Below are 16,216 nucleotides of genomic sequence, written 5' to 3' on the forward strand. Positions count from 1 at the left end.
GCCGATTTTGACCATTGTTTTTACAGATCATTGCTAGAGCTCATAATTCTAGACTTTTTTGAAATATTGAAATCGTCACTTCCGGTACCGAGTTACGGCCGATTTTCTATTTTTACGACCTATTTTGTGCAGAGCTGATCTCAGAAACTATTAGAAATATGAATACGAAATTTTCAGGATAGGTAGTCTATAGTTCGAAGTTGTGCACTATTATGTTGTTTTACGCCAGTGGCGCCATTTCTTGGAGCTTGCCTGGGCATGAAAATTGGGTACGAATTTTCATTCAAAATTTTCTTTCGTTTTGATCTGTATCTTTTTAATAGTTGATATTTTGTTACAACATATATAACAAAAGCGGTAGAGAATCAAAAGTTCTTTCCAATAAAACCAAGAAAAAGGGGCTGGGCCCTTTATTTAGGGGCCAAGGCACTCGTAAACTCTATTACGAATAACTTGAACATGATAAAGATTTTGTAATGCATTATAGAAGTAAAGTTGTTGATCGTAGCAATATCTATCAGGTAAACTCATTGCTACGCCACTTTATTGCGTAATTAGGGATTTTTAGGTGCCAAAGTACTTAAACTTTGACGCAATAAATCCTAAGAAGGAGACATATTTTGTTAGGCAATGTAGAAGAGAAAATATTTGCATTATTGATTATGATCGATTTCATAAATCAAAACACCAATGTCTGACCCATTAAGAATCTAGTGGCCTGGCCCCTAAAATATTCAATCATTTGTATCTCAAAAATAAACAACAATTTTAGATACGTGTAAGAACAAAAAATGTTAGTATTCGTGAGACCTTTTGAATGAACTCAAGAAAAAGGGACTGACCCCTTAAGTTAGGGGCCAAGATACTCGTACAGTCTTTTACACATACATTAAAAACGTTCAAGATTTTGTAATGCATTATAGAAACAGAGTTGTTGATCGTAACAATATCAGTTTGTAAAACTCATTGCAACACCCATTGATGACGTAATGAGGAATTTTAGGGGACTAAAATCTTAAATATTTAATGTGCTGTATATGAAAAAGCAAACACTTTGTTAAGCATTTTAAAGGATATTGACAATCGTATAAATTATTTGAAAGGAAGGGGTTAAGGGGAAATTCTGAAATTTCATGGAGTTTTTAATTGTATCGTTTAGAAATTGAACGGAAGACCTACTCGTTACTTGTAACGAAATCATATCTAGTTGCCTTTATATTTGCTCACCGTCTTCAAAAAGTTATTGATAACTATAGAGGAAATGAGCAAGCGGCATATATGAAAGAGAGATATATTGGAAGCAACGAAAGGCTTATACCTGACATTTTCGAATATATTGAAAATAATAATCAAACCGGTATATTACTAGTTCTATACTTTGAAAAAGCTTTCGACTCAGTTGAATGGAATTTTCTTTTTAAAACTTTGAAAAAATATTAATTTTGGACCATATTTATAAAATAGATAAAAATACTTTATAAAAATCCCATTTTCCGTTAAAAAAAATGGGTGGATATATAAAACATGCGCAATGAATAAAGGTATAAGACAAGGATGACCGATTTCTGTTATATATTATTTATTTGCGGAAATTTTATCAAGTAAAATTAAAGAAAAGATCAGTGTGTATTAATTGATTTCCTTTTGTTGTAATTATCCTTAAGTGCAACTTTGCCGCAAACAGTTCAACAAAAGCTAATTTGCAAACAAATTCTAATTTGCCCCAAACAGTTTGCCAGAAACTAATTTGCTTACGAATTCTGAACTTCCTGCAAATTTGTGGCAAATGTTGGCCAGATGCCGTACATTTTGGTAAGGGTTTTTTGAAGTTGATTTTAATCAACTCTCCTATGCAGTTACTCAGGCAAACCGAAAGTGAAACAGTGTTTGGACCTAAGCACAAATCAACACCGCTGACAACATTTAGTTCTAATCAATAGTTCTAATCGATGTAATGAGTTCTTAAGCATTGTTTTTCAAGGAAACTAATTTATAGATACCTTGTAAATAGTCAGATTTTAAATGATAAGAACAATTTAGATATTTTTTGAAGTCGTACATTTTATGTATTCCTACGCCAGAGTTCAATATATATAGTCTCACTCAACCAGACGCTCGGCTGTCTCCGTAAATCTCCAACAAGCAGAGAGTCTCCCTTGCTTGTCGAAGATTAACGAATACAGCTGAGAGTCTGGTTGAACGAGACTACAGTTCAATTTTGCTTGGATCCATACAATTTCTCATAACAATTTCGATAACTGATATGCAGTATGCAGTTTGATGGACTAATTCTTCGAATATTACACAACATGATTGATATTGGATTTTTTACGAATTTCCAGTAGGAGAATTCATATTATAAAAAATGTGCGTAATTCAATTACTAATAGGAATTTACTTGCCATGCATGCAAAGTACCATATCGTTGCTTTTAAAATAAATAATAATCGATAAAATCAACCCCCGTCAGTAATTCAGTATTTAATTTTACTCAGGGTTTGACTTCTCAAATTCGGATTGTTATAAAGTTTAATGTAATGAGTAAACCTTGTTCTAAACACAAAAAATATTAACGAAACGAATTATTATTGAGATAACATTCGATATCTAAACTATATAATGGAATTAGACTCAAACTAAATTAGGCTTCTAGCAAAACAGAGGAAATCTGGACTAAATTTTTCAGATTTTGTTTTTCACAGAAATATCTTTTGCAGTTCTAAAATATTAAAACTTAAGATTTTATTTGTATGCTAACATAATTTGGCATAAATTTCTGTTTGTTTTATCTCACGTTTCAGTATGATAAACGTACGATACACATTACAAAAATACCGAAAAATGATAATGATTGCTGTTGCAAGCAAAAGACTGTTTTCTGATTGAATCAGGAGGTTCCTCCTTGGTTAAAAAATTGCTGAAAAGAAACTTAAATATTACTATTTTTAAAGCTAGAAAAAAGGTTAATTGTTAAAAAGAAGTTTTTGGTTATTACAGAAATACACTGTGTCTTCTTGGCGGTATTTAGCAAATATACATGTGTTATTATTATACTTAGTCATTACCTAGTGATTGTGAACACCTTTTCTACGTCAAATTGTGTAAATTAATTGCGTGTTTAACAAAAAGGCAATTTGATAGAAAAAGAAAACGAATTAGAATTCTATATATGTTGATGTGTTTTAGATTAAATGTTAATGCACCTGTAATGACTGGTTCTCCCTTCCCAACTCTTGTAAAGCTGCCTGTGTATCGTCCAACTTTCTTCTTAAGTCTATTGATTCTTGTCTTAGGTTCTCACATTTTTCCTCACTTGTTAAGCACCTAACAATGAAAGAAACATCAAATAATTATACATTTAACACAAGAAGCCCATGGGCCACATTACTCACCTGATCATAATAGACAATAAAATCAGCTTTACGGAGTTATATACAAAATATCTGGACAATGTACATTTTGTATAACAGTTCCTGTATTCAAAAATATTATATTCCCCCCTGGATATTGAGTCCTTTTTGTCACAGGATCATTTTATAGTCATTTAACATATTGAGCATTACAGTTCTCAAGGAGATCTAAGTCAAATCGGATATTATCCTATATCAAACTCGTGATATATGTGTGTGTGTGTGCGTGTATGGAATTTGTTCTTTTTATGTATATATGTCCACGACTGTGAAACATTTGGGTGGTAGAGCCTGTGGTGATTTTCCCAATTTAGATTCCTCTTACCATTGAGATGCTTCCCACCAAAATCGGTAAGAATACTGGATTTTTAGTTTTCAAGAAGAAGTTTAAAATGTTAAATTATTAAAGTACAACGCACGGTGCACAATTGCAACACATCACCTGAGTGACTCAGGTGACCTAATAAAAAAGTTTTATATTTCATGCAATTTCATTACAAATTTTGTAAATTAATTATGTATATTTTATGAACTTAAATTAGGTCAGTTGAACAAGCTACGAAATTGTGACATATGCATGTATGTTTGTTCATTTTGACTATTTTAATAAAAAATTGAAATTTTTTAAAAAAAAATATACATTTCATTAAATATTTTTGATTGAATAATACTTTAAACAGAATTTCTTTATCAGGGTTGTTGTGGTATTTATGACAGTTATTTTAACAAGAGGCCCATGGGCCACATCGCTCACCTGAGCAACAATGGCGAACTACATTGACTTAACACACTTTACGGTCAGACGCGACCTATCTTCCATTATTTTCTATTTTTTCCTATCTCCACAATGTGAAGATTTCCACCAAGTTATTCCATAATTATATTTTCCTGTTATATGATACTTTATTTATTTAGATATAAAGTGTTCAATTGAAAATATATATTATTACTTTATTTATAAGCATTCAAATGCATGTTGCATGCTATTTTAAGGAAAATTCTAAATATTATAGCTCTAAAAATAGCCTGGTAATAAACCTTGAATTTTTTGGAATTAACAGGTTTAAATGTTAATAAATAAGGAATAATTTATCAAGGAAATTTATATAAAATTGAGGAACGTCTCGTGTGTCCTTAAATAATTATGAACTGTAAAATTTAATATTTAGCAAAGTTAAGTACCATGATAATTTTCTGACCTAAAACTCAATATTTTATAAAGGCGTAGGGGTGTAAAATATATTGTGATATATTAATTATATAACACCGGTATATTATTTCCTACAGTTTTTGCACATATGTGAACAGTATTAGCTCATTTAAGATAAAAAAAAATCATACATTTCCTAAGACGTACGTATACACATCAGTTAAAAAATCAGCACCCATTGTGGGCCTAGCTTATTGTGTGTAATCATAATTTGAACATTTTGAATCTACACAATTAAAGGATGCCAACATTTTATTTCATTAATATGTTGTCTTAGAGGCTATGCAATGCATATTTATTTTATATGATGAAAATACTGGAAAAGGTAGTTACCATTTATCTGCAATATTTCTTGTTTGGTTTATTGATATTTATGAAAAAAAATATCGAACTTAAATTAGTGTAATTTTCATTTTCCACATCTAAGTGAATATATTTTGTGTGTTTATTTAAGATGCCAAGATCTATGAATATACCATGCAGATGAGATACATTTCATTTTCACAGCTGATATCTCATATGTGAAAGTTAACAAAGATTGAGGGACAGAGAATCGCCAGCTAGTCTGGAAAGCAGTACGCAGCGTTTGAACTCTGTGGCAAAAGTTGCTAAGACTACATTAAAAAACTTAATTGGTCTTCTCTTAAATAATTGTTTACATGATGTAAACTTGTGTGACATTTAATATCCTTACTCACTTGATCGATGAAAACATTTGACGGGAAAATGTTGTCACATGATGTGTTAAAAAGCTATATAATTTAATGTATTGTCAGGCATACAGGTATTAGTTCTGTACTAAGGCCCATTAATTATTTCATATTCCCTCAAAAACAACAAATGGCTACAAACCAAGATGATTTTCTGCTGCAATATTTTCTTTAAAATAATGATAATGCACGGATATCCTCATAATTATAATGTGTCAGAACTGTTAAAAAGAAGTTTTTATTTACTCGTTTGAAAAATACCAAAATTGTTGCAGATGTAAAATAATTTATCAAATGAGAAAGGACCCCAGAAAGTAGTTATAGCACATCATCCTTTTGATTTTTCTGTACACAAGTATATAATGTTTAGCAAGACAATTCCAATGATCAACAAACATTTCAGCGTCAGTCGTAGAATGATAGGCAACTTTTAAAAACTTATCCAATTTGTTAAATTTCATTTTATTTAATGCATTCATACATTATATAGATAAAATGTTTTGTAATTGAGTTAGCCAGGTGACACAAAATCAGTTAATGCACTGTGTATTTTGGAGAAATTAGTCCTACCCTATGACCCAATTACAACAGTTTTTAGTTTTAAAGATAACTGTAAACAAACGGTTTTGCATTAATTTGGCAGAGTTATTAAATAATTACAACTTACCTTCTTATATATTGTAGTATCAACAAGAAATGTAATGATTATCGATTGTAATTTTCAATGCACGGTATATGTGTTTGCATCACCCGTATTTATAACCTCTAAAGATAAGACAGTCGCGGGTGATTAATCACAACAGGGTTTAACTGAGGCTGTGAAAACGTCTTTTCAAATTCATAAACATCTTTTTATTGTCTTTGGATTTAATTTACACGATTATGAACTCGGAATACATGGCTACTTCAAATTCTCTTTCAAAGGAAATTCCGGCGAAGTTACCGATCAAAAATCGATTATTTCAATCAAAGTCGCTCCCTTGTTTGATCCTTGTTGACACAATTAGAAATTAATAAACAATAAAAACAGAGGGAAATGCACTTTAGTACGTTGTTAATGCATCAGATTTTATCATTTTTGCAGGTAAACAATCAACTGCCTATTTACCGAAGTTTATGTTTCAAATACATGGCGATTGTTTCCCAAGTTAAAAAGCAAAATGAAACGAAAAATTCAAAACAAGCTAAAACCACCCTCACAAGTGAAAATGACAACGCGTTGAAATATTTAACCTCAATTTACTTCACAATAATCGGCACCAATGTTATTTCCATGTTTCATAGATTATATTCGCACGTGAACTGTTGCACAACAAACTGCCAGCTTCAAACAAAGAACCTCGTTTTCGAGATGCAGTAGACTGGCGATGCCTGTCATAAGACCAGTTTATCGCATTGAATTGCCAGTCTACGATATATGGTATAACGAGCCATTCTTTATTAGTATTTTCGCAATTATCTCAAATTTGGAACAGAATTCGCGTATAATTTTTGCAATTTATATTTTCCTTTCCCTAAGGATGATTTATGCTAAATTACGTTAAGATTAACTCAGTAGTTCTTGAGAAGATTTTTTAAAATGCACCCCCCTTTTTTACAGTTTCGAGGTTTTCTCCGCTTTGAATACAGATCGGACTTTCATTTTTGCAATTTATATTCACCTTCTTATAAGGATGATTTGTGCCAAATTTGGTTAAATTTGGCCAAGTGGTTTTAGAGAAGAAGATCAAAATGTAAAAAGTTTACAGACGGACAGACAGACGGACAGACAGACGGACAGACAGACGGACGACGGACAACGGGTGATCAGAAAAGCTCACTTGAGCTTTCAGCTCAGGTGAGCTAAAAACACAATTATAACATTTTGTCTATTAATAGGAGCAATCAATATTTCAGTTGAAACAAACTGCGATTAACCAATTTACTTGTTAGCTATTCTGCAATCGATTATCATCCCTAGTTTTTTTTTTTTATCGAATTCAGAATCATCAACCACTAAAGTTTTGATTCAATGCATGATACAGAAAATATAAACACATTTATATGCATAATGACTTACCTTTCAAGTAATATTCTCCTTTCATCGTTGTTGTTTTCCAATTTAGCCTCCATTTCTGTTTCGGGAAAAAGGAAAAGTTATAAATTTAAAAAATGAGAAACCGTTGGGATGGTGATCATTTCAAAGGGCCCTTTGTGTTTAGTTACTATAGCACCCCTGCAAATGTGTTCGGAATGTTTTCTTTATCGTTGCTAAGTATGTAATAAATCCAGAGGTGCTCGAATGAAAGTTCACGAGACTTCACCGAGATTTGCTCAGTTCCTGTGAAATTTCGAGCGGAAGTATAAGTGTTCGGATAATATTCTCAAAATAAGTAAGTACTGGTCGGGGTTTTTTTTTCATATCATATCCTACTTTGATTTATGTTAAAACATGACAATCTTTTAAGATGTATGTCGTATTTCAGCATATAGCGGTTATTTATAATAAACGATAATTTTCAGAACAGAGTTATCGTTCGTGTTCAACCACGTGTAGAGTGGTTGAAAATATAAACATTGGGTGGCTTACTAAAATCATAGCCGTGTTTGATGCGTGTGGTGTGCAATACCATGTTTAAAAAAAATAATAATGGGTGTCTGTTTTGCATAAAAACTTAGTATATCAAGCAATTTTCGAGGAACATTCTGCATAAAATAGTATAGTCTGTTTCACTATTGATACTATTACTAGGTCAGGCGCAGATCGAAAATTAATCCTCAGGGGGAATCTCTACTAAGCATGTTAATTGTTGCAACAGCAGACAAAACTATTTTTTGTACTGTCTCATTTATTTCTAGAACACATTTTATCCACCAATTAATACAGATAAAGTTTAAAATCAATTAACCTCTAGATTTTATATTTGAATACAAGTACCTAGATTCTATGAAATAGACTATAAATACGAGGCAAGATTTTTATTGCGAAACTGAAAGGGTCAAATAAAACCACGTGGTCTAAAATTTAAATAACAATAACATTCGCAGGGGTGTATAGTCGACACTGCCATGCCATTTTTTCTTACCGCGGAGACCATAGTTCAATCCTCATGATCGGCAGTGGTTGTATGTGAAAGGGTGTAGTTTTTAGTTTACCCTCTTGGACTCACGGTGTATCTCCAGCCACACCCGTGTCACATTATACTTTGATACCGCTAAAATATCGAACCCAGGTTCTTTATATAATGTGATATTCTGAACCTGGGTTCAATATATCACTTTGAAATATTGAACCCCCACATACGATACTGAACCCCATGCAGGTTGAATATACATGTATTATGACCGCGATATATTGACCCACCCCCTCCATTCTTTTAATTTGCTATTGGAAAGGGGGTTCTAAATATTATGGCATTGGAAAACTGGTTCAAAATATTATGGTCGCATCATATTGAACTTACTTCCATTTCAAATCCCAATGGAGAGGGGGTTTAAATATTGACCCCACCTCCTTTTTCTTAAAATCTATTGAAAAGATTATGACTACGACGAAATTCAAAGTACTGAAGTACTGAGAGCCGGGCTCTTTTGGTGTGTCTTTATGCATATTGTGTAGTAAAGACTGAATCTCTCTCTCTTTCTCTCTCTCTCTCTCTCTCTCTCATGCTTTTAATGTCGGCAAAGCATCAGAGAGCGACCAAATTTTGTATGCGGCTATAAACAAGAAATAAGTCTGTCTAGTAGAAGTTAAAAAGTTCAACAGTTGCTGCCTTGAATTTTGCAACAAGCATTATATATTCAATCCCCGTTTCTTCATCGTGCAGCAAAGTAGTTCATGGAAATTCATGCGCATTGTATGTGTCCAAAATGCATAGTAATGTTTTAAAAACACGTTATTAATAAGAAAACTAAAAAGATAGACAATTCATTCGAAATTTAAAAAGAGAAACAAAATGACAACACTTTTGACAAAACGTGGCTCTTTGTGTAACTATTTGGTATAGCGGAAGCTTTACCTTGACGCTGTTTGGTTTTTTGTTTATTTGTGCTATTTATAGTAACATTGGCGATTGGCCTGCCTATAGCCAGGACTCTGCTTTCAGCAGAGCCCGGCTAAAAACGTTTTATTTTAAATCCCATTGGAGAAGAAGTTCAAAATTCTATGGCCGTGAAAAACTGAACTACTCTCCTTTTTTCAAATCCGATCCCATTAAAGAGGGAGTTCAAAATATTATGGCTGCGAAATACTGAACTCGGAAAATCAAGTATGTTAAATTTACATCGAGATCGAGAGTCGCCATTTCGACATGTAAACAAACTGCATCACCACTTCACTTAACCGGGCTGGCGATATTGTTTAAAAGACTATCAGAGGCAACTTAAGACCAGGTCGTTTATCCCAATTTTTTCAGACCAGGAGTTACAGACCTACAGCTAAAAAGGACCCGGATGAAAATGTTGAAAACAAATTGTGTAAGGAGTCCCAAGAATTTCTAAATAAATCAAATACGTAAGATTTTCTCAATAAAAAAATCGTTCCTGTGAATACTCCTGTTATAAAGAGGAAACTTCGGGGAAAAAAATCTTAAAAATATTCAATTTCAATTGCTTTTACTGACGGTTATGTTTATTTATACAAAAAATAATTGAAACGATAACCTGGTAAACAACATCAATATTATTCAATTTGAAACCATTACATTTTGAGTAAATATTAAATAATCACCAAGTTTTCCCCCCATTAATTGGTCGTTGAGTTTGTTAGCCTCCTCCAAAGCTGCAAGATTTGAAACAAGATCTCCTCTTATAGTGGTTAAGTTCTCATTGAGAACTGACAACTCTACTTCAAACTTTGCTTTTTCTTCATCTGTTTGTCTTTTCAAATTTTCCAATTCCTCGTTTGTGCTCATCTATTAACACACAAATCTAATTATTAATATAAATGCAAAAGATGCAGTTAATAAAAGTAATATAAATAAACAACACTCCTCACCCTGTAGCTAACGAATTAACAAAAACTACAGAAAATAATAGCAACTTTTGATATCTTAAATAAAAACCCTTGCACTTATGAGAAAAATTTAGGAGAAAAATGTATGATAAAACACACAATGTACATGTAATCTTATTTACAACAGAAAACAACCATCAAACTTTAAAAAAAACTTCTTAAAAGGTAACGTTTACACCAATGAAGAAAACAGCACTTAAAGGTCATATGAAGCGAATTTTAACAATATGATTTTCCTTCATAAATATAAAGCTTGCTATAAATGAATGTTAAAATACATGTAGTAAGATTGTTATACCATTGCATCACTGAGAAATTACCGTGAAATCTCAGAACCCCAAAACAAGAGGCCAATGGGCAACATCGCTCACCTGGACAACAGTTCCTTGTAAATTGTATTTCACAGCATGTGCTATTTCTATTTTAAATAGAACCCCTTTCTGGGGCCCCAGTATTGGTTCGAAGGTTGGCTTTATTTAGAATCTACAGTATTTGAGGTAAATAGTTGAGGTAAAAAGCAGATAGTGTACAGTAGTAATCTAAGAAACTTTAGCAATGTAGTTCTAGAAGACAATTTTTAAACATGACTAATTTATAATTCTATGTTAATCTTTGAACCTCTCTATTGGTGCCATGGTATAAAACCGGGGTCATGGTTTTTACAATTTAGAATCAACAATAGCCAAGAATGTACACAATTTATTTTTCAAAATGAATCATATACATGTATATATCTACATATTTCCGTCAGCGATATCTATACTACTTTATTAAAATAATAGACTCGAATTTTTAGTCTTTAATACCGAGAAATCGGAAGAATACTGTCTTTTATTTTATATATTCTAAACATCATTGGTACTTGAAAATTACCAATTTGTTTTTATTTTTTCTCAATAAAGCTTCGCTAATTAATAATCAACGAAAATTTCTCAAAAAAATCCGGAAATAACCTGGATTTTTGGGATTTTCCAATCTTGCGCTTGCGCAGATTCACGCTAACGGGATCTTTAGTTTATGTTTCCACTATATCACATCTGCATGATTAAACTCAGAAATGATATAAATACGGGTAAATTTTCATTGGACTTTTGCTATATATTCTGGTTATATAAATTAATGATTTCTTATGAGAGAAAGTATAAAATAACAAATATACATTTCAACTAAGTATTTACTTTCATCTTCGTGATGACAAAAAATATTTGATTACATGCAAAAAAGTTACATTATATTTGTTAGGAGAGTTAAGATAGAGTATGTTTTATCTTAAAAATGAATAATGTCCTACAGACCCAGTTTAACAAAGATTATATGTCTATGTTGGTGAAAAGGTGTTGAATTCTTCCATTCTATGGATAAAAATTTTAGTTGAAAGGTATTTGCAGTCTCAAAAAGGTTTGTTGTGATGTATTTGACTGTTATTTTCAAGGCAACATCGATATCATTCATTAACTTTCTCCAAAATCGTTCCGGAGCAATTCTGCAATTTTCTGCTACTTTACAGGTACAAAGGAGGGCCTTTCCCGAGACACAGTTAGGTTATTCAAACTAAGGAAAGTGTAGTGAAATTAATAGTATTATTGTAGGCTTATATCTTTGTTATGTAAATGTCAATAATAAGGTGTGTCGATGTACCCATTTCGTAAATGTCCGATATGCAATGTCAACCCGTGCACGCACGGGTCAAAGTCTAGTTAAACTCTATTTAAACTGAATAACCTCGAGAAAATGCCGAGCATCTCATCTCAACAAAACATATATCATTATTCTACCATTACGCAAAAGATGATACCGAATTACCGATAGCCTGGTTGAATTGCATTTTAGTTCTTTCTTAATACATCAGATGTTGCTTAATTTGCGCAGGTAAACAGTAAACTGTTTGATTTACCGAAGTCTCTGTTTGATTTGATACGTAAAAATCAGGAAATACAAGCGACAGTTCCCAGTTTAACGCAAAGCATAAATGAAAACGAAACGAAAATCACAACAAGCTAACACCACCGTCATATGTAAAAACTGTCAACGCATTGAAATATTTAGCCTCAATTTACTTCACTAAATCGGCACCAATGTATTTGGCATGTTTCAAAGATTCCCTTCGTACACGAACTGTTGCACAACAAACAAATTCATCATTGTCAGATCGACCCGTTTATCATATAGTGTCATGGCTGCTTTAAACAAAGAACCTCATTTTAGAATTATGGAATACGAGTCTTGGTAAAATGGGTAAGCAAACCCGGGCCGGGGCAAAATAAAAGCCGGGGCAGATCGGCAATCGTCAATTCCAATTACGCACAATTTTCGTAGTTACTCAGATTTGAAACAGAATTAGCCCATAATTTTTGCAATTTATATTTTCCTTCCCATAAGGATTATTCATTTTAAATCACGTTGAATTTGCCTCAGTAGTTCTTGAGAAGAAATTTTTTAAAAACTTTCTCCGCTTTCAATGAAAATTTTACTTTCATTTCTGCAATTTACATTCATCTTTCCATAAGAATGTTTTGAGCCAAATTTGGTTGAATTTGGTTAAGTGGTTTTAGAGAAGAAGTTCAAAATGTGAAAAGTTTACAGACGGACAGACAGACGGACGAAGGACAAAGTGTGATCAGAATAGCTCACTTGATCTTTCAGCTCAGGTGAGCTATCAATATACACTCTACTAGTTAACATCGGTGTCAACTTTATGAAACCAGAAAATATTATTACTCATTATTTTTTGTTTACAATTGATAATAGATTTAGATAAGAGTAACAATAACTCAAAATTAATCATATTACCTTCCCAGCATTTATTCTCCAATTACTTTAATCAAACGAAAACTTTAGTCAATCCAAAAACTGATTGTCCTTAATTGGTTTGAAATAGTCTGAGTATCTCATTAAGTCATAATACGGATTTTACAATCATAGTTGGACTTTCACATTGCGTTTAAGATATCCGGTATTGATTTTGCTCTACATCGCTGTTGTAAACATTGGCAATAACCAGCAATTAAAACGGTAATGTAATTATTGTATGAAATAAAGAAATGATTAATGCTGAGAAACTCATTTTTTTAAAAAGAAAATGGGTAACCAGGATCTCAAGTATGCTTATATCTTCTTTGTGTTGATTGGTCCCCCGTCCCGAATTTTTCTTTTTTCTTCTACTAAAATCATTTAAAATTTAGAGACAGAAACTATTTCATAATTAAATAATCGTAGAATAATTAATGTTCAAATGATGTCTAACAATTTGTTTGCAGACCTAAGCAGAAAACTGTAGCATATTGTGATTTTACAGAATTTTTCTTAGGGGTCTACTTGGTTGAGAGCTTATAGCGTGAAAAGTAATCCGTATACATATGATTTATTTTACCAAATCTTTTTTAAAGGTGTCATTCTATAGAATAAACACCATGAATTTAGGTTTGAGTCCATACAATTTTAACAAATGACCAAACACGATACAAGCATCACATTTTTTGTATTCTATTTTGATACATCAGGCTCATAAAGCGTACTTACTTAGAACAATTTGTGCAAAAATTGAATATGGTTTAGCAAATGTTTTAACTTTATTTTGTATACTAGTATCCAATTCTAATTTCCTAAAATTGGTAACTATTTTTAGGTAAAATGGACGTCAGGCAAATGTCATCATTGTCAATCATTTTTGCAAGGGGGTACACCTGTTTGAGAGGTGATAACAAAATAACTAGCATGTAAACATATCTATTTTCTTATGTATATGTATTGCTAGAATATATATCTATCATTTAAAGCTAAGCTTTAAATGATTGAGCCCATTTAGTGCCGAGTATAGGACTACCTTAAGATGTGTCATACCAATTTTGTCTGTAACTTTGAATTTTCCTCCTTTAAAGATTGCTGCAAACTCTTCAAAGCCTTTGTATCCTCTGAATTTTCCTGCTTTACCTGTAAATCAAATGTACAAAGTTTTATACATCATGAATTATGTACATTAAGCCAAACAATGATATCTTTAATTTATGTCCTTATCTTATGATAATCTTATGACATCTTCAATTGTCATCAAATGTCATCAAATGTCTTCTTCTTATGACAAGTTCTTATACACATTCTTTATCATTTATAACAAAAGGCCCACTGGTCCTAAAGGTTCACATGAGACTATAGCCCATACCTTGGCAATTAAGAGTATCGTAATAATCTTACATGCATTTAATCATTCTACACAGTGTATGAAAAGATTTGTTTCAGTGCCTGTGCATGGAAGGGAATTACTGCCAAAAGTCTATGTATCTTGCTTTCATTCTTATTTTTGCTTACTTCTTTACTCTTCTTGTATGCCATTTGTTGTTTTCATATTCATGCTTATCCAATTTCATTTTTGATTTTTTTTCTTTATGGTTTGCTTAATTCTATGTTGCAATATTCTCTTTTTATTTGTGTAAATTCTTACATCTATCTTTGCTACAACCGTGAATTAAAACATGCAGCCAATTGCAAAAGCATGTTTAATAAGGACGATTACAAGTTGTATGAACTAGTTGTATGCATTAAGATACCAGGTGGCAGTGTGTGCGCTACAATTGCTGCTCCCTTATACGATAAAACAACGCAGCTAGCTTTATGAAAAAAACAGGATGATAAAAAAAAAATATGATACTTAAAGGTCTTATGAAATGCAATACAGTACCGTTTAGCCAGTGTTTTAGGCGAGACACAAAATAGAATTTTTTTTCACCATTACAAGGTGACAAAATTTGATGCCCGACCTGGCTCCAAACACTTCAATATTCTTATTTAGTACTAATAAATACTAATTAATTAGTATTTATTAAAGGCATAAAAAAAGTAAATCTATCTAAAATCAAATTTTATTTCATTGTTGTTCATTGTTCATTGTTAGTGAAAAAAACTGTTAATCTGCACTTTATTCGATAATAGATTACATGTCTCCTAAAACAACACACTCTCAAGATAACAACCCTATCACTGGGGCTAATTACACACCTGAACAGGGAAAAGTGACCTGGTGATTTAATAATTAAAAGTTTTGATGAAACGTTATGTTGGCCTTTTATTTCTTTATATTAGTTTTGTACTTTTGAGTAAATGTACATTAGTATTTGTAACATGGTGTGCACGTTACAATTATCCTTTTTATCATGCCCAAAAACTTTAAAAGATATAAAAATTACGAAGAAAATAATTTCCAAAACCAAAAAACATCTTTGTCAATAAAATCAAGATAGAAAGTAATAAAATTTGGTGAACTCAGTTTTGGTAAAATTTCAAAAATCGCAAAAATTGGCCAAGATTATATCCCTGGCAAAAAAAAACCCCAGCTAAACGGTACTTTACAACGCATCAAGCTTTATAAAATTAAAATTTAAGACTTTATAAGTAATAATTACACTATTTACCTGTTGAAATTGTACGTTTAATTCCTCCAGCTGGCTGGCTAATTTTATCTTTTGGTTAATTAAAAGTTCTTTTGCTTCTTCAAGGCTTTGAAATTCCTGCAAGCATAATAAACAAGAAGCCAAAGGGTCACATTGCTTATATTATCATCTTTTGTTAAGGGTTTTAATCTTGTTAATTGTTATGTATCTTACAGCCGCTTCGATCAATGTTTTGGCTATTACAGTGTTAAATATCAAATCATATAAACCAATTAGCGCAAGCGTTTGACATAAAGTCTTTTAATGTAAACAATGTATTATTAAAATGAAGACAACTGAATTACAGTATCTTGAGCACCGATATCTCGAAAACAATGGATATGTCGGTGTGATTTGTAAGTCCCAACTATATATACTTTAAGTGAAACCATAATATCTCGAATACTTAAATATCTCGAAGTTTTATAACCAATCCAATTTGGTTCGAGAAAATGAGGCTTGACTGTATT

General features: G+C 31.9%; 1 protein-coding gene across 4 annotated transcripts in view; it reads right to left on the reverse strand.

The window, feature by feature from the left end:
* LOC105317406 (early endosome antigen 1) overlaps positions 1–16,216 on the reverse strand; it is a 108,875-nt gene that overhangs the window by 15,459 nt on the left and 77,200 nt on the right. For all 4 annotated transcript variants that reach the window (XM_034451183.2, XM_034451182.2, XM_034451184.2 and 1 more), the window contains exons 28-32: positions 15,729–15,824; positions 14,164–14,253; positions 10,039–10,222; positions 7,390–7,444; positions 3,204–3,324 (exon numbers count right to left, since the gene is read on the reverse strand). In XM_034451183.2, coding sequence (XP_034307074.2) covers positions 3,204–3,324; positions 7,390–7,444; positions 10,039–10,222; positions 14,164–14,253; positions 15,729–15,824 — 546 coding nt within the window. The remainder of the gene's footprint in view (positions 1–3,203; positions 3,325–7,389; positions 7,445–10,038; positions 10,223–14,163; positions 14,254–15,728; positions 15,825–16,216) is intronic.

The sequence above is a fragment of the Magallana gigas genome, chromosome 4 (assembly GCF_963853765.1).
Source record: "Magallana gigas chromosome 4, xbMagGiga1.1, whole genome shotgun sequence".
Taxonomy (NCBI): domain Eukaryota; kingdom Metazoa; phylum Mollusca; class Bivalvia; order Ostreida; family Ostreidae; genus Magallana; species Magallana gigas.